Here is a 25,243-nt window from a genome sequence, read left to right as displayed (position 1 = left end):
CCCACCACCCCAACTCCTTTAATCTTTTTTTAAAAAGTTATCACAAAAATCAAATTCTACCAGTTATTTCAAATAACTCAAAACTGTTTAAAGTGAAAAGTGAAAGTCATCCCCACTGCTCTTCCCAGGATAACCCCTATTCTCTCTGGGTAAGCTCCTCAGGCTGAAGCCTTCGGCACTGTGTCCATGGGATCTAGTTCTAGCTCCTGGAGCTCTGGTCCCTCCCTTCTGCTGCACGTTGTCATGAGGGTCTCTCATTTCAGATATAGCAAATTTTCGGACTCGTTGGCAGGTCCCACTGTGGACAGGGCTTAAGTGACCTGCAAGAGATGTTTCCTGTGTATGGCCTTGAGAGATATATTTGACCTCTGTGTCCCTCAGTTTCTTATCTGTAATGTGTGGGGGGTTAAGACACCATGGGCCTTAAGCACTCTTTGCTCTAACCCATCTATGTGTCTAGCCTCTTCCCCCTCAATTAATATTTGTTTTCTTTTTCTGCTGTTGTCTTTTTTTTTTTTTTTTTTTTTTGCCCACAAGCCCCAAAGGGCTTGTGTCGAGGTGCAGAGATCAGAGAGCTGGAGTCACCTTTTGGTTGGCTCGCTCTGTGACCCTGCTAATCATGTGACCCTTCTGGACCTTAGTTTTCTCATATGAGAAATGAGGGACCAGGACTGTCTGATCTCCAGGAGACTTTCTGGTTCTGACACCCCATGATTCTCACGACCTCCTCCTACCCAGGGGTGACTCCTCTGATCTTAAGGGAACACTCAGCTCAGGGCAGGTGTTTGTTGCTTTCAGCACAGGGTGGTGATAGTAGGTTTTGGGCAGGGGACAAACTGGGGGAGCTGGACCCTCTTCTAGAGTCCCTGAGTCAGCTCCTCATGGTCTGACTTCATTTTTTCATCTGGAGTGCTGTGAAATCCCAGAACATCACCCACGCCCACTCTTAATGCTGAGTACATTTGGGGCATATTCCAACACCAAGTAGGAGCCATTTGGAGATGACGATCTCATCTGCGAGCTTGGAAGCCCCTGCTCCTTGTCCTTGTGTGTGATCTGAAGGGAGCTAGGATGGCTAGCCGTCCCGGCTTGCCCTGGACGGTCCCATGTCCCAGGAACCCCAGGGCCATACCAGGACAGTTGGGTCCCCTACCGATGTTCCCCATCAGGGCCTGGCCCACTTCTTGAGTGGGCTAAGGAGCCGGCAGGGCAGTGAGACTAAGAGTCAGCTGGGGTGCCTGATTATTGCAGATTCCTGGCCCCACTCCGGAGAGCCTGATTCAGTAGATCTGGAGCCGGGGACTGGGAAATCGCGTCTAACAAAGCCTCCAAGTGCGTCTGGTGCTGGTGTTTCAGGTACTGCATCCTGAGACACACTCGGTACTTGTGGCGATGCGGGGAAGAGAACCCGCTCCTGCCTTCACATTGCTCGTACCATAGGCAGGAGAAGCCCGGGGAGGCGGGGGGGGCTTCTAATCACGCTTACATTGAAATGAACACTGTTAAATGAGGAGCATGAGGACCAAGGGATTTTATTCCTCCTCTCACCCTCCAAAGTAATTCAGTGCTTACAAAGCTCGGCTTTGTTCATTAAGAGAGTTGACTTGGCATTTTTCTGCAGGGGGCCTGCAGGGAGGGTGAGTTAGTTGCAAGAGATGACCATTCCCTGCAGTTTATGTCAGACTCCCCTGTCTCACCACCACCCCTGCTTGGTCTGCTGCATCGTGGGACCCCTCTGGTGGAAGGACAAGGGAACCATCTCTAAGACCCGCGGTAGCTCTGACCTTCTGGCATGGGGGGGGAGGGGGCGAGGAAGCAGCCCTGGTCTTTTTCTTGGTAGGTAGCTGTCATTTCTTTTTGTAAGGTGAATCGATGAACTTGAGTCCCCAAGGGCACTTAGCTACAGGAATGATTTGAAGAGGACCCAAGATGGCTTGTGAAGGACGAGCTTATTGATGGTTCCAGTGGGTTGCTCAGTGCCCGCTGCCAAAGAACAAAGTGGCAGAGGCATCCCTCGGAGGGGAGAGGAACGAAGTCGCGGCTCCACAGGTCTTCAGATGAGGAATGCGAGGTTCATGGGCTCCGGGCAAGACCTGCCACCACTGGGGTTCCAGGAAGGTGCTATGGGGCCATGCACCACCACTGGCCATGTTGGCTCTACCCATCCAGCTGGTCTGAGAGCTGGGCTTGGGGGTGCTGTCTTAGTTCAGGCTGCTATAACAGGATACCGTAGACTGGGTGGCTTATTAACGATAGAAACGTATTTCTCGTAGCTCTGGAAGTCTGAGGTCAGGTTCTGGTTCTCTTCTGGGTTGCAGCCTGTCAACTTCTCACTGTGTCTTCACATGGTGGAAGGAGGTGATGGAATTCTCTGAGGTCCCTCATATAAGAGCACTAATTCCATCGCAAGGGCCCCACCCTCATTGCTAATCACCTCCTGAAGGCCCCGCCTCCTCATATCATCATGCTCTGTGTGTGTGTGTTTGTGTGTGTGCGCGGGGGAGTGGGTAGGATTTCAGCAGATGAATTCTGGGGGGACACAAACATTCGGTCTGTTGCAGGGTCCTTCCAAGGACTGGTGCCCGGGGCACCACCTGGGCTGTGTTGTGATGACTTCAAGTTGAATCCTGTCTGAGTCGTTTATCTGCTGGCTGTGACCTTGGGAAAAGCATTAACTTCTCTGAGCTTCAGTTTTCCCATTTGTAAAATGGGGTAACGTTCCCTGTGTTGTTGAGAGGATTGAATGAGATAAGCATACGAACTGCTTTAGCACAATGCCTGGTGCGGAATAAAGGTTAGGCTTTATTATTATTAGTGACAGAAAGTGGTAGAGGCCTGTAATGAGGTCTGTATTAATTTGCTCAGGCTACCATAACAAAACACCACAGAACAGTTCCAGAGCCTGGAAGTCCAAGATGAAGGTGTCGGAGGTCTGATTTCTTCTGAGGCCTCTGTCCTTGACTTGCAGATGGCTGCCTTCCCACCTTGTACTCACGTGGTCTTTCCTGCATGCACGTGAGTCCCTGTGTCTCTTTGTGGGTGCAAATTTCCTCTTCTTATGGAGACACCGGTCAGACTGGATTAGGACCCACCCTATGGGCTTATTTTAACTTAATCACCTCTTTAAAGACCGTGTCTCCAAATAGAGTCACATTTTGAGCTGATGGGGGTTAGGGGTTCCACATATGGGTTTAGGGACACAGCTCAGCCCATAACAAGGGCCAGTCTCCGGGCCAGGACCTCTGAGAGTCAGACAGAAAAGGCCCCCTCTAGGGAGCCAGACACGAGAGTGGGGTGCAAGTTCGTGTGGGGGCCGTGTTGTGGTCACCCAGGCAGCACATCCCATTGGACCATGCTGCCAACTGCAGTGAGTCTAGGATTATGGTCGATGCCTGGGTTTGCCTGGGCCCCAGCCTGGCACGTGTGGTTGAGATCAGCTCCACGGGTGGAGTTGGGAGGGGAGTGTATGGGATATGGAAGGAGGAGCAGATGGTAGCTCTAGAAGAAACATGAAGATCACATCCATGGGAATTAGGGAGACAAAACAAAGGCAAGGTTGGGGACCTCTGGGCTCCCAGCCCAGTTCCTTAGGGTTCACAAAACTCTTGCTTGCTTTCAGTGGGTCAGGAAACCCTTTTAAGAAAGACAATGTGATAGGCTCTCCAGTAGAGGCTGTCGGCCATTTAGGGCCTTCTCATGGATCCAGTCCATGCATTTCTTTAGGAAGTGCAAATCTGGACTTCAGCAAACAACCAGGTGGCTGGGGTGCCTTTTAAGGACAGGCCTAGAGCCCAGCATGGGGGCAAGTGTGCCAGTCCACTAACTTTCAACCCGAGGATGAGCTCATGGAGGTCACTTGTCAAGCCCCCTCCTCTTCTCCCCACCCCCCACTCTTCTCTTCCACAGGGGTCCTCTTGAGCTACTTTGTGGACTTTCCCAACATCCTGGCATATCTGTTCCTGCCTGGGTTCCTGGACTGAGCATCTCCTTACCCGCCATTCGGCTTTGATTTTGGCTGAAGGCGGGGTCCTGAAGATGGCATCCTGGTGGCTTGTTGCTGGAGTGAGGGTGGGCAGTTCCCGTTGTCGCCACGAACATTCTAGCTCCCTCACCTTGATCTTAAGGCTGTCTTGGTTTCAGCCTCTTATTCACGTCAATTTTGAGTGGTTTGGGATTTGATGGTTTCTCTGTTCATAGTCATTCTGAGGGTGCTAGAGGTGGGAGATGGCATTCTTTTCAAACCCTTTGGCTGTCTCCAAATTAACTTAGAGTTTCTGACCGTGCACATGGCAGAGGGTATTTAGACACAGTCCTCTTATGGGAGGATGTGTTCCTGGGGCAGAGGCTTTGAGTCCAGACTAGAATTCAAACTATATCTCCTACTTAAAGGGTCTTCTCAAGCCACCCCTTCTTCTAAGGGACCTGAAGCACTGGAGGACTCGCTCAGCTCCTATGGGCACTGGGTTGTAACCTTCTTGGAAGACAATTGTGCAGTGACAAATGCAAGTCCTGGGTTCAAATCCTGACTCTGCTGTTGACGAGCTGGGTCTCCTGGGGTGTTTCTGAGTCTCAGTTTCCTCATTTCTGAGTCACTGTACCTGACACATATTAAGTACTCAAAAAATCATGGTTGATTTTATTATTTTAAAAAAAATTTTCTTTATTTGAGAGAGAGAGAGAGAGAGAGAGAGAGAGAGAGAGAATGAGCGGGGGGCGGGAGAGGCAGAGGGAGAGGGAGAAGCAGACTCTCCACTGAGCAGGGAGTCCGACATGGGGCTCCATCCCAGGACCTGGAGATCATGATCTGAGCCGAAGATAGATGCTTAACCGACTGAGCCACCCAGGCCCCCCCTGATTTTATTCTTATTGTTTTCGCTCATTCAACTTCCTCAACCCAAATGGCGTTGAGTATAGTGGTTTCCCCTGGAATGAGGATAAGGTGGAAGAAATTACCCTGGAGCCATGCTGGTCCTCAGGGAAGCTGATGAGTGACAAGTTGGACAAGAGTGGTAACAGCCAGCCCTAAGGCACTGCTCGGTGGAAGAACAACCTGAATTGTGGGAGAAAGCAGAGACAGGTTTAAAATATCTGAAGCACGCCTTCTGACATGTCAAGATAATGCTGTTTACCCTTCTGGAAATGCAGTGCCTAGCTATGCATGGGGTTTGGAGATGGGATGCCCCTGGGACATCTGACTTTGTTTTGGGGAGCAGATGGGCATAGGTTCCTCATATTATTCTTGCAAAATTTGCAGAAACCCCTCTTACAACTTCACGGGTCTCATTGTGTGAGCCCCGGAAGAGCTCAGACTCAGGGGACAGGGGTTGTGGAAGACACCTATTGACTTCGATCTCCATCACCCCCCAGCTTGGGGAGTCTTAGATGGAGGTCAAATAAAACCATGGCAGGGACGGCGAGAGCACTAATGTGGCAGTCGCTGGGGGACTGCTCTCACAGTGCCTGCCTGCCTTCTCCACCCTCCAAGTAAAAGCAGCTGGTAAGAAACTGCAGGAATCCAACTGAACCCCCCAACCCACAGTCACATGGGATCAGAGCCCCCTCCTGCAGACAGTGCAATGGAACAGGCTTTGTGGCTTGGTAGATAGAACCTCAGGCTCCAGAGCAGGGCTGCGTTCAGGTCTAGCTCCCCACTTACAAGCCGTCCTTTTTTAAAAAAAATTTATTTATTTATTTGAGAGGGAGGGGTGGGGAGGGATAGAGGGAGAGTGAGAGAGAGAATTTCAAGCAGAATTCCTGCTGAGCGTGGGGGAGCTATACTCCATCCCATGACCCTGAGATCATGACCTGAGCCGAAATCAAGAGTTGGACGCTTGACCTGAACCACCCCGACACCCCCACAAGCTATTCTGAATTAGCCTCTGCTTCCCCCTTGCTAGAAAGGGGATAATAATAGCCACGCACATCATAGCAGTGTTGTACAGATAAGATGAGACTATAAATGTGAAATCCTGGGCACATAGGAAGAAATGTTATCTGTTATTCTGATTACTCTCTTTGCAGTGGGATTTGTGATCTGCCTGTAGGCCTCTTGGGAATATACTGCTAATTGTCACAGGCACTGAAGTGCCATCTGTCCTGTGATATTATTATTATATTTTTTGAGACTAAAGGCTTTTGGGCTTCTGGAGAGCCTTTTTTTTTTTTTTTTTTAGGGATTTTATTTTTTAAGTTATCTCTACACTCAGTGTGGGTCTCGAACTCACAACCCCAAGATCAAGAGTCCCATGCTCCACCGACTGAGCAGCCAGGCGCCCCTAGAGAGTCTTACTAGTAAGCATCCATTCTAAGCACTCCAGCAACTCTCCTGCCAGGTGGCTCGCTGGACAAGGACCTGGGATGGGCACAGGGCGAGTGTCTGGGTTTGCAGAGGCACCTGGAAGAACATCGGACCAGATGACAACCTTTCTCTGACCCTACCTTTTGCCCTGGGCTGCATTCCCCAAACCGCCCATGTTATTTAAACTGAAGTCTCGGGGCGCCTGGGTGGCTCAGTTGTTAAGTGTCTGTCTGCCTTTGGCTCAGGTCATGATCCCAGTGTCCTGGGATCGAGCCCCGCGTCGGGCTCCCTGCTCTGCGGGAGGCCTGCTTCTCCCTCTCCCACTCCCCCTGCTTGTGTTGTCTGTCTCTCTCTCTGTCAAATAAAATCTTTAAAAAAAAAATAAAAATAAAAAATAAACTGAAGTCTCGCCCCCAGGATTGTTCTGAAGTTTTGGTGGAGGAGAGATGAGTTGAGACCCGCCCTTGGCATGTGGAGGTGATACCACTGGTCCCAGCTAGAAGGGCCGGCTGAGATGTTGGCCCTTCCTGGAATCCTGAACTGGCCTCTCCACCAACCTTCCCATGGCTGCCTTTTGCAGATGTCATGAGCTTTCGATACTTACTCCAGTCAGCATCTACGAGTGGCAGCCGTTGTGCTAGGCGCCCAGAATCCAAGAAAGAGAGAGAGGTCCCAGTCCGTAAGTCCAACGAGCCTAGGGCTGGTGGCTCTTGGACCTCCCTTGCAGACAACTTCCTGTCTCCTCCCTCTGGTGGAGAAGGGCCAGGAGGGCGTTCTGCTCCTGGAGACAGCAAGAGCAGAGGCTTGAAGGTGTAACAATTCAGTACGTTCAGGAAGTGAGCAGCCCCAGATGGAGGAGTGGGTCATGTGGGTGGGTCATGGTGAGACCAGAGTCCTTATCTTTGGGGAGTGGGAGCCACTGGAGGTTTTTATATGGGGAAATGGCACGAGCTGGCTTTCGTTTTTCTTGTAATAGCTATCACAGCGATCCGTATTGAGCATTTCTTGTGATAGGCATTAACTAAAGCCTTTACCAAGTTTTTTCTTTTTCTTTTTCAAGATTTATTTATTTATTTTAGAGAGAGAGAGAGTGCGCACGCAAGTGAGCGGTGGGGAGGGACAGAGGGAGAGGGAGAGAATCCTGAAGCAGACTCCCCGCTGAGCACAGAGCCCGATGTGGGGCTTGATCCCAGGACCCTGAGATCACGACCTGAGCCAAAATCAAGAGCCTGCGGCGTAACCGACTGAGCCACCCAGGCGCACCCCAAGTTACCTTATTTAAGCCCCTTCTACAGATGAGGCTGGGAGAGCCCACAAAGCCCAATCATGTAGCGGCAGACGAACCCACGTCTGTCCAACACCAAAGCCCTTGCTATTAACAGCCCCTCAAGGGCGCCTGGGTGGCTCAGTTGGTTAAGCGACTGCCTTCAGCTCGGGTCATGATCCCAGGGTCCTGGGATCGAGTCCCGCATCGGGCTCCCTGCTCGGCGGGAAGCCTGCTTCTCCCTCTCCCACTCCCCCTGCTTGTGTTCCCTCTCTCGCTGTGTCTCTCTCTGTCAAATAAATAAATAAAATCTTCAAAAAACCCCCCCAAAACAGCCCCTCAACCTCCCTGAACCTCAGCGTCCCCGTCTATAATACCTGCCTCATGGGGTTGTCTTATGGACTTGGGGAGCATATGGGCACTTGGAACAGTGACTGGCACATTGTGAGCACTCAGCAAACGTTAGTCTCTGTTATTTTTGGTGGTGTGGTTGTTGTCTGTTGTAGAGAGCCTGCTCGCATGCCAGGTGTTGCGTGGCGCCTTGAAGTGTGAAACCACGTGGGCTGATGTGAGTCACCTGCCCTCATAAAGACACTCCTGTCAGAGCAGGGTGCTGACTAGGGTGCACGGCCTGAGTCTGCCTGCACCCACGCCAGCTGCGGCGGTTACCGACCTGGCACCTCGTTCTCTCTGTCCCGGGGGCCTCTCCAGCTCAGGTCTGCGTGGCCCTGTTCCCACAACTGCTTCTCTGAGGCTTCCTGCTGCACCCTCTGGTTTCAGTTTTGCTAAGGCTGAGCAGTGGCCCACCCCACCGGTGGCAGAATGGTGGATGCCCTGGAGGCACTGAAGTCCCGGGGGCTGTTGAAAGTCTCCAGGTGAGACAAGGTCAAGGCTGGAAGGGCACAATCATGGAAATGGAGAGAGAAGACAGCTTTTGGGATATTTTGGATTTAAACTGATAAGATGCGGCGATCTAATATCACAAGGAGAAGACAAAAGGAGATGTGAAGAATAAATAATATCTCTCACTTAAATGGCCTGATGACCCTACTGTTTCCCTGTCCATGCTTCCGTCAGTGGATCCCATCCATTCCCATGGCTTTATTTTATTTTATTTTTCCCCATGGCTTTACATACGTTTCTAGGCTGACAATCTCTAAATTCCCAGTTCCCTAAGCTCCAGCCTTGAGTACTTAGCTGTCTCTTGCTCTTTTCACTTGGATGGCTCTCAGGCATTTCAAACACGACATCTCCAAAACAGAAGCCCAAAAATGATTTGCCTGCCTCACCTCCAAACCTGCTTCTCCATCTCAATCAATGGTACGACTCTCCCTTGTGTTCAAGCTAGAAAATATGGGGATCATCTTTGATGCTTCCTACTTCCTCACCCCTGGAATCCCCCCTCATCAGCTAGTCCCATAATTTCTACCTCGGGAGTACATCACAAGGGAAACACGTCACCATCAGTGCTGCTACCATCCTGGGCCAAGCTACCCCCATACCTCACCAGGGTGACTGTGAGTCCACATTGCCTCCCCTTTTCTACTTTGGCTCCAAATTCCAGCCACATTGATCTTTCAGGAACACAGATTCGGCTGTTAATCACCTTACTTCATGAATTCCAACTGCACTTAGCATAACAACCACCACCTTCCCAAGGCTTACAAGGTCCTGCACAGATCTGAGCTTCATCTGACTTCCTCCTTCCCTTCACTCTTCTTCAGCCTCACTGGCTTCCTTGCAGTCCCCATAATATGCCAAGTCTTTCCTTCCTTGCGTCCTCACCCGTGGTTCACACTGTTCCCACTGTCTGGAATGCTGTGTCCCATTGTTGTCAGTTCCTTTTCGTCCTTCAAACTTCAGCCTAAATGTTCCCTCTCAGGTCACTGCCTACAGCCTGAGGACATTCCACATCTTTCTCAACACCCTCTTTAGTTAATCATTTTATTCAGAGCATGCACTGATCACAAGTGAGATTTATTATTTGTTCATCTTGTTTATTAGTTGTCTCCCCCCACTAGAGTGTCAACTCTATGAGGCCAGCCAGGCACATAGAAGGTGCCAATAGATATTTGTTGAGTTAGTAAGCAGGTAGATGAAGAGGACATACACCTAAGCAGCAGAGAGGGCCAGGAGAACCCCGATATTCAAGGGGTGGGCAGAGGGGCTGTCAAAGGGTCATGGAGACTTGAGAATAAGGGACAGGAGAGAAGTGTCAGTAACCAAGAGAGTTGTGACATATTGGTTGGGGATGCTATTGGCTCCAGGTAATGGTACACCTGTCCAGTGGTGATGTAGACAGAGGTGATTTTTCTCATAGTCAGAATGCTTGGCGGCAAAGCTCTGGGCCAATGTTGCTGAGGTGCTCTTGGCCTTCCCTCAGCTTCAAGCATCACATCCTCACACAACTGAGTTCAAAGACAGGAAACAGGGAGCAGCATGGGGCAGACATCCTCCTCACATGTCTCTCTCTTATTGGTGGGGGGTGGGCTGCCCCCAGAAGACTCCAGCAGATGTTCCTCCATATTCCACTGGTTCGAAAGGATACATGCCTACCCTTGGACCAAGGCCTGTGCCCACCCTGTCGAAATAAAAGAATCTCTTTCCTGTCCTTGAACAAAGTTGGTCTTGTGCCAGCTAAGGAGAACGGGAATGGCTTTTGAGTAAGCCACGCACAGTGCTTGCTCTAGGTACATCTCACAAGGAGGAGTTTTTTTTCCTGTTGGTTTGATTGATGTGTAGAGAGGTCAGGTAGGATGGGTATTGAGCAGTGGCTACTGGAGTTGATGCTTATAGCCTATTTGTGGCCCTTGAGAGAGCAGTTCCCATGGAGTGGTTGGGCTGGGCTGCCCACTGCAGGCTTAGGAATTAGTGGGAGCAATTTAGAAGAGGAAGGTAGATTACCAGGAAGTTTGATGTTAAAGGTAAGAGGAAAGATGGGACAATCTCTGGCCACAGGAGGCAGACACAAAGAAATCTTTCTTGGGGCAGACTTGAAGATGTTTATTGGATGAGCCAAAGAAGCCAGCAGGGGAGAGTGGGAAGTAAGATGGGGTAGTTGATTCCTTTGTCCTGAAAGAGGCAGGAGATGGGTTCAAGTGCACAAGAGGTGGTGGCTGTTACTGGACCGAGTGGGGAGGCTTTTCTGGAGACTCAGATGCCTTCTGAGATGGGAGAAGGGTTGCAGGATGGTGAAGATGCCCAGGGATGAAGATTCCCCTCACTTTCCTTTGTGTGACAATGGGCTCATTTAGAGAGTGAACGGGTGACCTTGACCTTTCCAGTACCTTTGTTTTAACATTCTGATATAACAGACTAACGACAACAACAACAACAACCCCAGATCCATTTGTGTGGTTGTACACTGGAAAGTCCGAGGACAAAGCCTGATCCTTGGGTTTTATTGTTCAGGGGCGTGGTTATTACATCCTGCTGTCCGGAGGGTGCAGACACTTGACAGCCCAGAGCTTCCAGATCCTGCGGCCCATGGACAATAGGGTGGTGGGGGAGCGCCCTGAGTTGGGCAGAGAGGACTCGGGTCCCAGGTCTAGGCGTACCACTTACAAGCTGGGGTTCACTGGTGTCCTCCAAGCCTGTGGCCTCATTTACAGCGGGTTGGGCTGTGACAGCCTCTCTCCTCTGCCCACAGGTTTAAAATATGCATGCTCCTCATGGGGACCTAGGGGGAATGCCTTCCTGCCCTCTCCACATCCCTTTCTGGGGAGTTTTGACCCTGCACAGTATCCCTTGGAACAGGACGGTGTTTTCTTTCACCATTAACCCTGGTCCCTCACTTCTGGCATCTTTTCCCCTTTGTTTTGGGGAATGATGGCATAGGGCCCAGCTAGTAGGTTTGGGAGCCAAACCTTTCTCCTCTATTTATTCAGATCGTAGCTATGGATGCAGCAAAAAGCAAACAGAAGTTTGACTAGATATATGAGCTCAATATTCCACAACATTTAAAGCTGGTGCCTACTTACGTAGGAGGCATAAAACACGACATTATGTTAAAATGAATAATAGCCCCAACAGAAAAAAAGAGTGTATTTTTAAGAAAAAAATCCTTAGCAGGAATGTTCAGATGCAAAGTTGGTAAGATTGACATTAGCTCTGTGTGTCTCCTCCTCAAGAGCTCGTTAATGTCCACCCACATCCTGTGCTGTCTGTCGGGGTGCAAGTACTGAAAAGGACATGTCTTCTCTTAGGTCACCCTCTTTAGCTGGCATGTGGGGTTGGACGTTGACCTCAGGAGGGCTCCGTGCATGTCTCATGGCTTCGCTGGGGGATGCTGATGTTGGTAAGAAGTAAGGAGCGGGATCATGTAGTCCCATCAAAGCTACCACAGTCAGATCAGTCCTGCCCACCCCTGGGCCACTTGGACTCCACCTCCTCATGACCAAAATGTGACTAACGATAGTTTTTCCCTCATGGGATGGCTATGGGGGTTCGATGAGTTTACACCTGTGAAGTGTCTAGGAAAGCGCCCAGATGGAATCAGTTACTCAACCCGCCAACACAGAGTGCCAGCAACTTGTCGGGGATACCTTGTGGGAAGGAAGCCCGAGATGCGTCTCTGCCCTCCAGGAGTCAGCATCTAGCTGGAGAAAGAACATGGACCTTGTGGAAATCAATAGAGAACCAGAGCAGCCTCCAAGACCAGCCCTTCCCAATGGCATGGACGACTTCCTGGAGGGCCAGCAGCTGCTGGGTGGGGCGCACTGTCAGCTGGCCCTGCTTAATCTCCTGGCCACCAAAGCAGGGAGAAAGGAGAATCTGGTATTCATTGTGTGGTTGTTTCTAATTTCCTTCTGCTTTCGAGATCCTCTTCTGAGGGAGAACAATGCCCTGAACAAGGCTCAGGCTTCCTTGTCCGGACACCCGCCCAGCCGTGGGGGAGGTGGCGCCCAAGAGAATACAATGACCGGCCCTCCGAGGCAGATGGTGTTTGACTCCTGTCTGAGAGAGCTGAGGATGGTGGGGTTTGGAGGCTGGTTCGAATTCCAGCCTATTGTTTGCTGTTATATCCCTGGGGCTTTGAGCGAGGCCCCCCATCTCATTGATGAGTGTTATTTATAGACTGTCTCTATTTGCCAAGGGAGGACAGTCCTTCCTGTGTCACCAGGTATAGGTCCTAGTACAGGACAGTTCGTCTGGGGCTGGAATTCCCATGGGACCTAGACTATGGAACCACCAGCCTGCTCCATTTACCCCCATGCCACCACACCCCCAGCAGGAGGGGGTGGAGTGGGGTCCGCGACAGCATGGCCAGTGCACAGACCAGTGCGGGAGGGGTCCTCAGCAGAGGGCCTTGGGCCGGACTTTTTCCCAGCCAGTGTCTTGTAAGTCTGGTGGGGGGCAGAAGGCCCAGGACTGGGACCAGGGTAAGGGCGCGGTGTCCTCATCCCTTTCTGTCTTCTTACTTGGCCTCTTGTTTGTGGATCTCAGTACATTGATCAGCCTTGTTGAGTTTCTCTTTTACCACCAGAAAGCAGAGAGAATCCAGAAGTGAGTGACCCTCACGTGGAACAGGCCAGGAGAAGGCAGAAGGGCTGACTAGGGCCTTTCAAATCCACAGGGCTTTACTGAGGGAGAGGCCGTGGGAGCAGCAGGTGGGAGTCCGATGCACAAAGGCTACGGCAGGGCAGCCGCCTCTAAGCTGGGGGCCCACACTTAAGTCCATCCAGGGCCACCATCACCCTCTCTGCACATCCACATGCCCTCCGTACATTGTTTGCTTAATGGTCCTCTTGAAACAGATTTATTTTAAAACTTCACATTTAATTAAAAAGAAATCTTTGTCACTACCATAAATGAAACCCGGCATTTTTCTAATAATTGCTGACACAAGTTCATAACTGTTAACATGACAGGACTCATCACGGAACCACTAAAATCTTGAGTTTTGTGTAAGTTCTTGGTGTGGACTTTGACACACAAGGGGGTCTCCATGGGTGTCTGATGGTGACATTGGGGGTGAGCTTGGTGTTGGCAAGAAGTAATGAGTAGGGTGATTCGCGCATACGGGTGACCCCATCGAAGACGTTTCAGGAGGGCACCCAGGTCTAGTGTACAGTAAGCGCTCAGTAGGTGTTAACAGCCACCATAACTTGGGAGGTCCCCATCACCTGCCTGTTCGGCGACAGAGCCAGGACAGACCCGATCTCCAGGCTCCCTCCAGCTCTCCACCCACCTCTGTTGCTCTCCAACTCCTCCGTTGGGACAGGTGCGGGCAGGTGCTATGCCCATCATTTCCCTCATGACGATAGAATTAACACTAAGACATGGTCACGGCATTAGTCATCTCAAAACATCCCCGATGGAATGGGTGGTCGTCTGTGTCCACGGGAGGCTCTGGAACAGGCTCTCAGGGACTGATGCTCATGCACACATGCTGGGGACTTGTCCCATCTGAGTCTGCTGCTCTGTCTGAGCAGCCATGGTTGTTTCTGGACTAGGACGCATGGCTTGGAGGGAGAAAGTTGCTGTGGGAAGCAGTCCCAGGTTCCCTGGTGGGACTGGAAATTCTGCCTCAAGCCCTGGAATTTCAACTTCCTGTTTGGCCTGGCTTTGTTCCCCCACATATTTGGCTCTGGTGCATCCTCTCCCTCCCCCTCTCGGGATCCGTTTCCTCATCTGTAAAATGAGGGGGTTGCACTAGATCATATCTAAGGCTCTCTTCAGCTTGAAAAAGCTATGGTTTGCCTCCCACCCCCTTACTGTTCCCTCAGGCCTCTTGACTGACAGTAGGAAGGTGGGAAGGAAATGGGAGGAACCAGAAGAGCTGTGTGTCCTACAGTGTACAGGACGGGCCCCACAGCAACAGTTTCCAGCCCCAAACGTCCGTGGCACTTGGGAAATGAGGCTCCTCCCCGCTGAAGCTGGGAAACCTGGCGTCAGAGGAGGGGAGGTGAAGGGAAGAAAAAGCAAAGGTGTTAAGTGGGTCGGTGAATGATGATAAAAGGGCAAATCCAGGGAGAAAAGAACATGCGTGGGGAAAAGGCTTATAAAGGGGGGACAGTGAGAGTTGCTAGGATGGGAAGAATGTGTCTGCAAAGTGATCACAGCTAGGGTTTTGGAGTAAACCGCTGGCCTGAGAATGTAAACAGTACTGAGGGGGACTGATAGCTTCCCTTCTCCTTTCTGGCTCATTTTGGAAGATGCTCCACCACCCCTCCAAATTAGAGTCTCTGGAATTACAGCAATGCATCCAGTCAGCAGTGGTGCCCTTTGATGCTCTAAGTTGGCCTTAGGATAACAGACTGGATGGTCCAAAGACTGGTAGTCATGATCATGTGAGCGACAGCGCAAACCAGTCATGGTGAGTTTTTCTGTGGGACCTTTTCTCCTTATTGAAATAGAAGGTCATCTCAACTCTAGAGGAAGATATGGGAAAAGCAAGATAAAAGGAAATTAACATAGGATGTCTTTGTGACCTTGGGGGTGGGCAAAATTTAAAACAGAACGCCAGAAGCACTGACTATAGAAGAAAAATTGGTACGTTGAGCTTTATCAAAATTATAACATCTCCTCGTCAAAACGCACCACTAAAAACACGAAGAGGCAAGCCCCAGACTCAGGAGAAATCTGCAGTACATACATTCGACCAAGTATTCATTTTAAGGATATATGAAGAACCATTTTAAATCAATAAGAAGGGCGCCTGGGTGGCTCAGTCAGTTAAGCATCTGCCTTCGGCTCTGGTCATGATCTCAGGGTCTTGGGATCAGCCCCGTGTCAGGCTCCTCGCTCAGTAGGGAGTCTGCTTGTCCCTCTCCCTCTGCCTCTGCCCCTCCCCCTGCTTGCACTTTCTCTGTCTCTCTCAAATAAATAAATAAAATCTTAAAAAAAAAGTCCTTAAAACAAATCAGTACGAAAAAGACGATGACCCGATAAAAACTGGGCAAATAGATCCTCACAAAATAACAAATCCAGATGGCCAAATAAACTATGAAAAGGTGCTCAATATCATTACTCACCGGGAAGATGCACATTAAAACCATGAGGACATACCACTACACACTCACCCGAGTGGCTAAAATGAAAAGGGGTGACAATACCAGGGGTCACTGAAGATATGGACCCACTGGGACTATCGTACATTGCTGTGGGGACTGTAGAAATGTACAATCAAGTAGAAAATTGTTTGTTAGTTTCTGTTCAAGCTAAAGATATGCCTACTCCCTAACTCCGTCATTCCCCTCTGGGTATATGTATCTAAGAGATGACAACACAGAGATATGTACAAGAATGTTCAAAGGCATTGTCTCCAAACTTGAAATTCTCATCAACTGGAGGTTGCAGCAATCAACAAATGGTGGTGTATTCCTACAGTGGAGTACCACATAGCAGTGAGAGATTACATGTTGTAGGATTTCATTACTACGAAGTTCAAGAAGAGGCAAAGCTAAAATATGAAAGGTCAAATCATCGTTATATCTGGTGGAGCTATGGACTGAGAGGGTGTGTGGGAGAAACTTTTGGGGTGCTAGAAATACTCTATGTCTGGACTGGTACTTATATAAGTGCATATATGTGTAAATGATTATCAAGCTATCCATTTATGCATTTTTTTATTTTTAAAGATTCATTTATTTATTTGAGAGAGAGAGTGAGCAGGGGTTGGGTGGGTGGGGTGGGAAGGGATAGAGGGAGAGGGAGAGAAATCCTCAAGCAGACTTCCCCCTGAGGGCAGAGCCCGACGCCTGGGGCTTGATCCCAGGATCCTGAGACCATGACCTGAGCTGAAATCAGGAGTCAGATGCTCAGCTGACTGAGCCACCCAAGCACTCCAATTTTTATTTTATTTTATTTTATTTTATGTTTTAATTTAATTTAATTTTAATTTTATTTTTATTTTTTTTAAAGATTTTATTTATTTACTTGAGAGAGAGAGAACACATGAGAGGGGATAGGGTCAGAGGACGAAGCAGACACCCAGCCGAGCAGGGAGCCCGACGCGGGACTCGATCCCAGGACTCCAGGATCATGACCTGAGCCAAAGGCAGTCGCTTAACCAACTGAGCCACCCAGGTGCCCTTATGTTTTAATTTTAATTGCAGTTAGTTAACATACAGTGTTATATTAGTTTCATATGTACAACAGCATAATTCAACCCTTCCATACATCCTCCTGTGCTCATCACGACAAGTGCACTCCTTATGACTGTATATGTGTTAGACTTCAACTTAAAAAAATGAAAAGAAACCCAGATTCTTATGTCCAAGGGAAGTAGTAACAATACTAATATATTGAACACTCATTGTATGCTAGGTGCTTTGTATAAATTATTTCATTGAATCCATCCAAACCACCCTGCCGGTTAAGTATTATTATTTTATAGAAGAGGAAACTGAGACTTCATAAGGTAAATAGCTTACTGAGCCTCCCTGCTGCACAACAGGAGGCAGAACCTGAGCACCACAATCCGTGTTCTTGCTACTTGGCTTGGGACCTTAGGGTGATGTAGGTGCAGCTTCAAAGCTTCCCCTCCAAGCATCAAAGCCTTAGATACCCTTTTTTAAAAAGATTTATTTATTTTTATTTGAGAGAGAGAGAGAGAGAGAGCATGCAGCAGGGGGAGGGGCAGAGGGAGAGAGAATCTCAAGCAGACTCCATGCTGAGTGTGGAGCCTGACGCGGGGCTCGATCTCCAGACCCCGAGATCACGACCTGAGCTGAAACCAAGAGTCGGACGCTCAACCAACTGAGCCACCCAGGCGCCCTGATACCATTTTTCAAAGAAAACTTCATCATGTCTCCTGATATTCCAGGATTAAATCCCTCTCCTGTCTTAAAGAAAAAGAAGAAAAAACCCCCCAACACTGAATGGGGAAACTTTCCATGAATTGGTTCTAACTGGGAGAAGAACCTGTGGTTTCCTACCCACACTGCTCATCCTAACTGTTCTGTGTTGTAAGTTCTCCGAGAAAGAAGTCTCGAGTATTGGCCACAACAGTCAGTACTGTGAGCCAAGCCTGAGCTCCAGCTCACTCCTAAACCGGGAGGCTCTCGGGGAAGTTATTTAGCTTCTCAAAACCTTTGTTTCCTTGTCTGTGAAAAGGGGATGCGGTACGTACCTTATAGTTTCATTGCAAGGGTTGAATGAGGTCATACCTAAGAAGCCCTCAGCTCAGCAGCAGGGTCATAGCGAGTGCTCAGTAAAGGTAGTATAGCAATGTCAAAACTGACACTGGGGGCGCCTGGGTGGCTCAGTCGTTGAGCGTCTGCCTTCGGCTCAGGTCATGGTCCCGGGGTCCTGGGATCGAGCCCCGCATCGGGCTCCCTGCTCCGCGGGAGGCCTGCGTCTCCCTCTCCCACTCCCCCTGCTTGGGTTCCCTCTCTCGCTGTGTCTCTCTCAGTCAAATAAATAAAATCTTAAAAACAAAAAACAAAAAACAAAAAAACAAACAAAAAAAACCTGACACTGAACTGGTTCCACCCAGGACTCTTAAAGAGGCTTAGCACTTTTCTCCTTCATACAATTCAGCACATATATGAAAGAAAAAAGTTACGCTAATGATTTCTCTACAAAGTGAAGATACTTTGTGGATGGGGCAGAATCTCAGTGCTTTAGTAAGGGGTGGGGGAGGGAGGTCATTTTCAGCTAGACTGGGCAGAGAGAGGTAGTAGCTGGGTGGGACTTGCAGAAATGGGTAAGATTTTGTCACAGAGACAGGACCAGGAAGGTCATTCCAATTTGCGGGGTAAGGGAGGGAGGTGGTACCCAGAGGGCAGGGGTGGAGTCTGGGAGGGGTGAGCGGCCATTTTGGAGGGTGCCTAAGATTTATGTAGGAACTCGTGGAAGATAAGCTTGGAAAGGAAGACTGGCTCCAGATGAGGTCCCACCAAGGACGCTGGACTCTGTCTATAGGAAGAGGAGTCACTGACCATGGTTGAGCAGGGAGGGTGTAAGATGAAGCCGGGGTGTGCAGACCCACACGGGAGGTCAAAGTGACTGGGCCAGGAGGCTGGTGAGGAGAGAAAAATGCAAGTTCAGGTGGGGAGGAGTTCAGTGTGATCCAGGTAGAGGCAGCAGCATGGAAAGGAAGGGCTAAGTAGATGGGGAGGGAGGGGGGAGGGCTCCCGAAGTCTTGGGGCCAATTTCTTGAGTTTAGAAGCAGAGAGGAAGTCTGTGTGGAGATGGTAATGAAAGGGATTTCTTCATGGCTAAGACGGGAGGGGATGCACCTCATCCCTTCCTGGGTCCTCCCCTTCAGTCTGCTATTTGCATGTCCTCAAGAACACAGTGTTGGGGCGCCTGGGTGGCTCAGTCGTTGAGCGTCTGCCTTCGGCTCAGGTCATGATTCCAGGTCCTGGGATCGAGCCCCGCATCGGGCTCCCTGCTCAGCGGAAGGCCTGCTTCTCCCTCTCCCACTCCCCCTGCTTGTGTTCCCTCTCTTGCTGTGTCTTTCTCTGTCAAATAAATAAATAAAATCTTTAAAAAGAAAAAAAAAAAAAAGAACACAGTGTTCTCTTCTGGTTTCAGGTTTGCACGGGGCACCTGCAAAACAGACACAGGCTTTCTAGAAACTTCCTTTCCACCCTTACCGCATAGGAATCACATGGAGGGAGGTATATCAAGACCAAAACAGATCCAACAGCAGAGTAGTTTCCAAATCGACCCCTCCTAAAGAGAAGAGTTTGTTTGGATGCTCTGCCAAGGGGTCGCAGGGATCTTCTCTCAGCTCATGCGAAGCTAACGAATGGCCTCCTGATTTTACGGAGAGAGGCAAACAGTGTTTTGAATAAAAATCCCGTTGTTATTGTTGTTTTACAGGGCTGTAGCAGTGGCCAGGAAGAAAACCGCCCCCTCTGAAAGCTGTTTTTGTGACTGTTCTTTGGAGCATTGTTCTAAAAATGGGAAATTACTTCTTGCTGTGCCAAAGGAAACAAACACCTGCAGTTAAAGGAATACCTTCCACGAGGTGGCTTCGAGAGCCCCAGCCCGTTTTGGACGCAGGGCTGCTGCAGGAGTTCCACCTGGTGCATTTCTTCACTTCTAAGGGGATCAGGTGTGGGTTTACATTTGTAACCAGGGTGGGCTTTGGCAACTGCGGGGCCCTGGTGGTTGTCTTACTCATTCATTAATAAACGTCTATTGAGCATCTATGCTGGGTCAGTGCTGGTGGTTCTCATCACACCCTTCCCTGGCGCTAAAAATCAGGAGAGTGGGGCCCCTGGGGGGTTCAGTGGGTTAAGCGTCTGACTCTTGATTTCGGCTCAGGTCATGATGTCAGGGTTGCGAGGTCAAACCCCGTGTTGGGCTCTAAGCTGGTTGTGGAGTCTGCTTAAGATTCTCCCTCTGCACCCCCACCAGGCTTTCTCTGTCTCCCTCTCTAAAACAAACAAACAAACAAACAAACAAACAAACAAATAAATAAAAATGTAAAAAAAAAAAATCACAGGGAGAGTTGGATTCTGGTCACTTTGTATCAGTTTTCAGAGTCCGTGCATGACTTCTGACTCCATATGAGGAGGAGCTAGAGAGAGCCCGAGCACATTCTCTCCCTCCTTTCTCTTTCCTCTTTATCAGTCTACAAAAATGAAAATGTTATTTTTAACATGTCAGTCAATACATTTCTTTATGCATATGATTTTTCAAAGTTTCCTGTTACGGGGATACATACAAAAATTCTTTTTTTTTTTTTTTAAGATTTTATTTATTTATATGAGAGAGAGAGACTGAGAGAGAGAGAGAGCATGAGAGGGGGGAGGGTCGGGAGGGTCAGAGGGAGAAACAGACTCCCTGCCGAGCAGGGAGCCCGATGCGGGACTCGATCCCGGGACTCCAGGATCATGACCTGAGCCGAAGGCAGTCACTTAACCAACTGAGCCACCCAGGCGCCCCATACAAAAATTCTTGTTCTATGATGTGAGACATCAAAATTTGATTTTTTTTGGTTATCCAAAAATAATTTTTTGGTTATCTGGTTAATAGTTAACACTTACCAACATTGATATAATTGCAAAATAATCAGGTCTTGAAATTCATCAAGGGTGAAATGAGTACACTTCAGATAGATTTGTGGTTTACAGAACATCCAATTGGATAAGCTGATCTCATCTTTATTGGAAGAAAGAAAGACAGGAGCCAGGGGGAAACAATGAATTTCAAACTTTTTGGAATGCGTTGGCTTTGGTTAGAGCTTCTTGCCCATGAACACGTGCATTCTTCCAAGGGGTTGGCCAGTGAGTGATGGCAGATCTTCTTTGGGAGCCAGGGTTATCTCTCTGGGACCACTTGGTGACTGATGTGGTCCCGCCTGCAAGAAGAGAGATGGGAATAAAAAGGCCCTCTATGCCTGTAACGTGCTTAATCTACTGTCTGAGTTTCCACATCGGTCTCAGTCTTTCCATCAGAGGCTCAAAAGTAGGACCCTGCTGTACTGGATTCATATGAGTGTTTTTTTTTTCCCCCTTTTGCTTACCTGGATTTTCTAATTTTTCTTCAATGACTGGCAAGATAACACAAATTTGGATCACGCCCTCATGGGGCTCATGTTCAAGGGAGGAAAGCAGATACAAGCGAACTTGTTCCCGTGAGATAAATGTACGACAGAGCCTGGGTGAGGTGCGATGGTGGTAGAGAGAGTCCCCGGGCCTCGGGGCAGCAGGGGCAACGCAGGAAGAGCCCAAGAGCTGAGTCTTGAAGAACCGCAAATTTGCTAGATGTAGCAGATAAAAAGAATGCCCAGTTAAGTCTGAATTCTAGATAAATGATGGATTTTTTCGAGTATAATTATGTCCCAGATATTGCATGGATCATGAAGGGTAGAGTGTGGATCTTCAGGTGACTTTGGGAAGAGAGGGTACTTCAGTCAGTGGGCACTGCCTGCAAAGGTGTGGAGATATGAACAGCATGGATGTGGTGCCTCTTTTGGATATAAATGTGTGTGCCTCATAGTAATGCAGGTAAGTGTCACCTGAAGAAGGAGGTCTGCCCACCAGGAGGATCCTCTGTTCTGGGCTGGTGGCATCCGATTTCCTGCTTGCTCGCCCGTTCTTCCATTTGTCTGTCTTCCATAGACCACACACCTGGAGTTGTCTGGGGGAACCAGATGAGAAGTGGGACCTGGGTCTTTCTCCTGGCTTTGTCGCTTGAGAACCTGTGTGAGGGGACAGAATGCGAAGGGCTCCATCTCTCAGAGGAGGCTGCACACTAAGCGTCCAGACCCATAGCTGCAACCAGATCACATTTATTTTTAAAGGTTTTATTTATTTGAGAGAGAGAGAGAGAGAGCAGGGGGCAGGGGGAGGAGCAGAGGGAAGGGACGGGGAGGGAAAGAATCTCAGATTCTGTGCTGAGTGTGGAGCCTGAAGCGGGGCTCAGTCCCACGACCCTGAGATCATGACCTGAGCTGAAACCAAGCATTGGATGCTTAACCGACAGAGCCACCCCGGCGCCCCCAGGAGCACATTTGTTAATTTGCTGTGAGAACTGTCTAGTAGACTAGACAAGTATATTCTGCCCTGTGGACAAGTCAGGAAGGTTGGGCGGTGAGCACAGACTTAGTATACTAAGAGCCTGGTTGAAGGCACCCAGTCAAGGCTCCTTGCAGACGGAAGCGGCAGACTCTCCATTGTCCCTTCTTCCTGCTCAGGACCTCCTGTCTCCCTGTGCTGTTGCCCACCCCTCGTCTTTGGCACACCAGCCCTTTCTGTTCATCCAGCAGGGCACAGTGCATCAGCTTGGATATCCACTTACTAGATGACCCCCGCGTTCTTCACGTGACGCCCTCGCACCTTGGTGGATTACAGGATATGGCAGAAACCTTTCCTCTTCGTTAGGGACCATCTCCTGGTTCATCCCCGTAGACGGCTCACTGCATCCACTGTCCGTGAATTTGCCAGCCTAATTTGGAGGGCAACCTTATTTCCAAGCCTTGCCCATTGCTGCACCCGTGGTGTAGGTGGGGGAAGCAGGAGGCTTTGAGGTCAGAGCCGCAGGCAGGGCCCGTCTCCAAGGAGGGCCTCCAGGGCCGGGTGAGGAGTCTGGACTTTATCCTATAGGAGACTGGTAGCAGAGAAGGCTTTTAAACAAAAGCATGGCATTTCTGTTTGATTTCTTTTTTTTTTTTTAAAGATTTTATTTATTTATTTGAGAGAGAGAATGAGAGAGCACATGAGAGGGGGGAGGGTCAGAGGGAGATGCAGGCTCCCCGCCAAGCAGGGAGCCCGATGCGGGACTCGATCCCGGGACTCCAGGATCAAGACCTGAGCCGAAGGCAGTCGCTTAACCAACTGAGCCACCCAGGCGCCCTCTGTTTGATTTCTGCCAATTGCAGGAAGAGTATTGTAGAAGGGGGCACGACTGAAATCTTAGAGACTGTTTGGGGGCTGAATGATGACTCCCAAAGAGGCCCACGTCTGAATCCCCAGAACTTGTGCATATGTTAGGTTCCATGGCAAAGGGGAATGAATGTGGAATTGAGATGACTAATCAGAGGACGTTGAGTGGCCATGAGCAGCCTGGCTTACGGGGCCTGGGGGGTGGGGGTGGGCACTGTGCAAGCACAGTGATCCTCATCTGTCGCCGAGGGAGGCAGAAGAGGAGACCAGAGCCAGAGAACAGAAGAGGCTGCACTGCTGAGTTTGAAGGTAGGGGAAGGACCACAGGGCTAGGAACGAAGGTGGCCTCTAGAAACGGGAAAGCAAGGAACTGGATTCTCCCCTAGAGCCTTCAGAAGGAACACAGCCTGCTGACATCTTGATTTTTAGCACATTTTGGGCCTCTGACCCCTAGACCTAAAGATAATACTTTTTTTTTTTTAGATTATTTATTCATTTATTTATTTATTAGAGAGCGAGCGAGAGAGAAACAGCATGAGAGAGGAGAGGGTCAGAGGGAGAAGCAGGCTCCCCGCCGAGCCGGGAGCCCGATGTGGGACTCGATCCCAGGACCCCGGGATCATGACCTGAGCCGAAGTCAGTCGCTTAACCAACTGAGCCACCCAGGCGCCCCAAGATAATACATTTTTTAAAGCCACCAAGTTTCTGGCAATTTGTTCTAGCAGCCATAGGAAATGAATTTAGAGGCTCTTTTCAATAATCCAGGCTACAGATGGTGAAGGTCTGCTATTGACAACAGGGGCAGCAGGAAGGGGACAAGGTCAAGGGAAACTGAGGACATGGACTCAGAGACTGATTGGACACATAGGGTCGGGGTGGGGGCAGAAGACTCTTCTCCTGCCCAGTACCCTGAAGCTTGCTCCTCATCTTATCTGTCCCGCAAGGCAGCCCCTGACCCGAGCCTCTACCCTGTCCCAGGGCTGGGGGAGTGTACCTCTTGGGCTATTAGAACCACAGGAGGGAATTCTAAAGGACGCTCTGTAGTTATGTGCCTCACACTTAACACAGGATGGTCGGGCACTGCAGACACGCAATCTCAGATATTTTATGAGTTAACTAGACTTTTGCGATGGGTTAGGAATCTATTCACTTGGTGGGGAACAGATCTAGATTCCAAACCCCGACACTGGCCACTGTGCATGTTTAGCTGAATCTATTTTCAGATTCCCCCCCCCCCCGCATGTACTATGGTCTTATGATTTTAGTTTGCTCATGGAAAGATGTGCGGTGGCTTACTACGGATGATTCATCCTCACACTGTCCCATGTGCCCGTTGGTGTGTTCTGTAAGTGCTTGGGAGGAGTGTTCCCTAATTACACGTTTCAGGATGCATTGTTTGGTGTGGCCCCGCCAGCATCCATCAAGGTGTGCTTTATCGTCCACCTGAAGCCGTTTTGAGTGGCGGTCACCCTGCGGAGAATTACTACCCACCAGTCCCTTGGCCTTCACGAACAGCATGCCCTGCCTCAGCCATGAACTAGACATAATTTTAGCCACATCATCCTGATAAAGTTGATGAGGGCTAGTTTTGCTTCCTCTTTCCTGCCTTGTGAGTCATTTATAGATCTTTCTGTCAGGCTAACCTCAACTGTTTCATGCATTGAGGGTGTTAAAACTAGCTTTCCTAGCGATCAATCACTTCGGGGACACACTGACTTAGAGCAACGGCAAGCCCTGGGATTTTGCAGTGTGATGGCAGTGTCTGAGAGTCGCCGTTCCTCTTTCCTTCAAGAGTAAATGTTCCTGGCGCCTGGGTGGCTCAGTCGTTAAGCGTCTGCCTTCGGCTCAGGTCATGGTCCCAGGGTCCTGGGATCGAGCCCCGCATCGGGCTCCCTGCTCAGCAGGAAGCCTGCTTCTCCCTCTTCCACTCCCCCTGCTTGTGTTCCCTCTCTCGCTGTGTCTCTCTCTGTCAAATAAATAAATAAAATCTTAAAAAAAAAAAAAAAAAGAGTAAATGTTCCTTTGCTGGCAGGTGGTGGGGATGACAGACTATTTTCAAAGACCATTTTCACCCAGATTCACACTTTAGTTGACAATGTGGTCGAGGAATGCGGTCTTTCCCCTGGGCTCCTCAGAGGTATGAACGCCAGAATTAATGTAGTGCTGGGGCGCCTGGGTGGCTCAGTCATTGGGCGTCTGCCTTCGACTCGGGTCATGATCCCGGGATCCTGGGATCGGGCCCCGCATCGAGCTCCCTGCTCGGCGGGAGGCCTGCTTCTCCCTCTCCTGCTCCCCCTGCTTGTGTCCCCTCTCTCGCTGTGTCTCTCTCAGTCAAATAAAACAACAACAACAACAACAAACTAATATAGTGCTAAAAATACAATTTTCTTGGGC

The 25,243-nt window shown here is 49.6% G+C and overlaps 1 protein-coding gene across 3 annotated transcripts in view; it reads left to right on the top strand.

Annotated features, from left to right (window-relative positions):
• AHNAK (AHNAK nucleoprotein) overlaps positions 1-25,243 on the top strand; it is a 99,252-nt gene that overhangs the window by 61,639 nt on the left and 12,370 nt on the right. For 2 of the 3 annotated variants that reach the window (XM_035013009.1, XM_035013010.1), the window contains one exon: positions 19,338-19,667. In XM_035013009.1, coding sequence (XP_034868900.1) covers positions 19,338-19,345 — 8 coding nt within the window. In that variant the 3' untranslated portion in view covers positions 19,346-19,667. Of the gene's footprint in view, positions 1-19,337; positions 19,668-25,243 lie in introns of those variants that run through there. The other variant, XR_004680725.1, reaches the window with a different exon arrangement.

The sequence above is a fragment of the Mirounga leonina genome, unplaced genomic scaffold, assembly GCF_011800145.1.
Source record: "Mirounga leonina isolate KUSES-001 unplaced genomic scaffold, KU_Mleo_1.0 Mir_166, whole genome shotgun sequence".
In the NCBI taxonomy this organism is placed as follows: Eukaryota; Metazoa; Chordata; class Mammalia; order Carnivora; family Phocidae; genus Mirounga; species Mirounga leonina.
The sequence above is the reverse complement of the archived record's forward strand: the minus strand, read 5'-3'. Positions and strand labels throughout refer to the sequence as shown.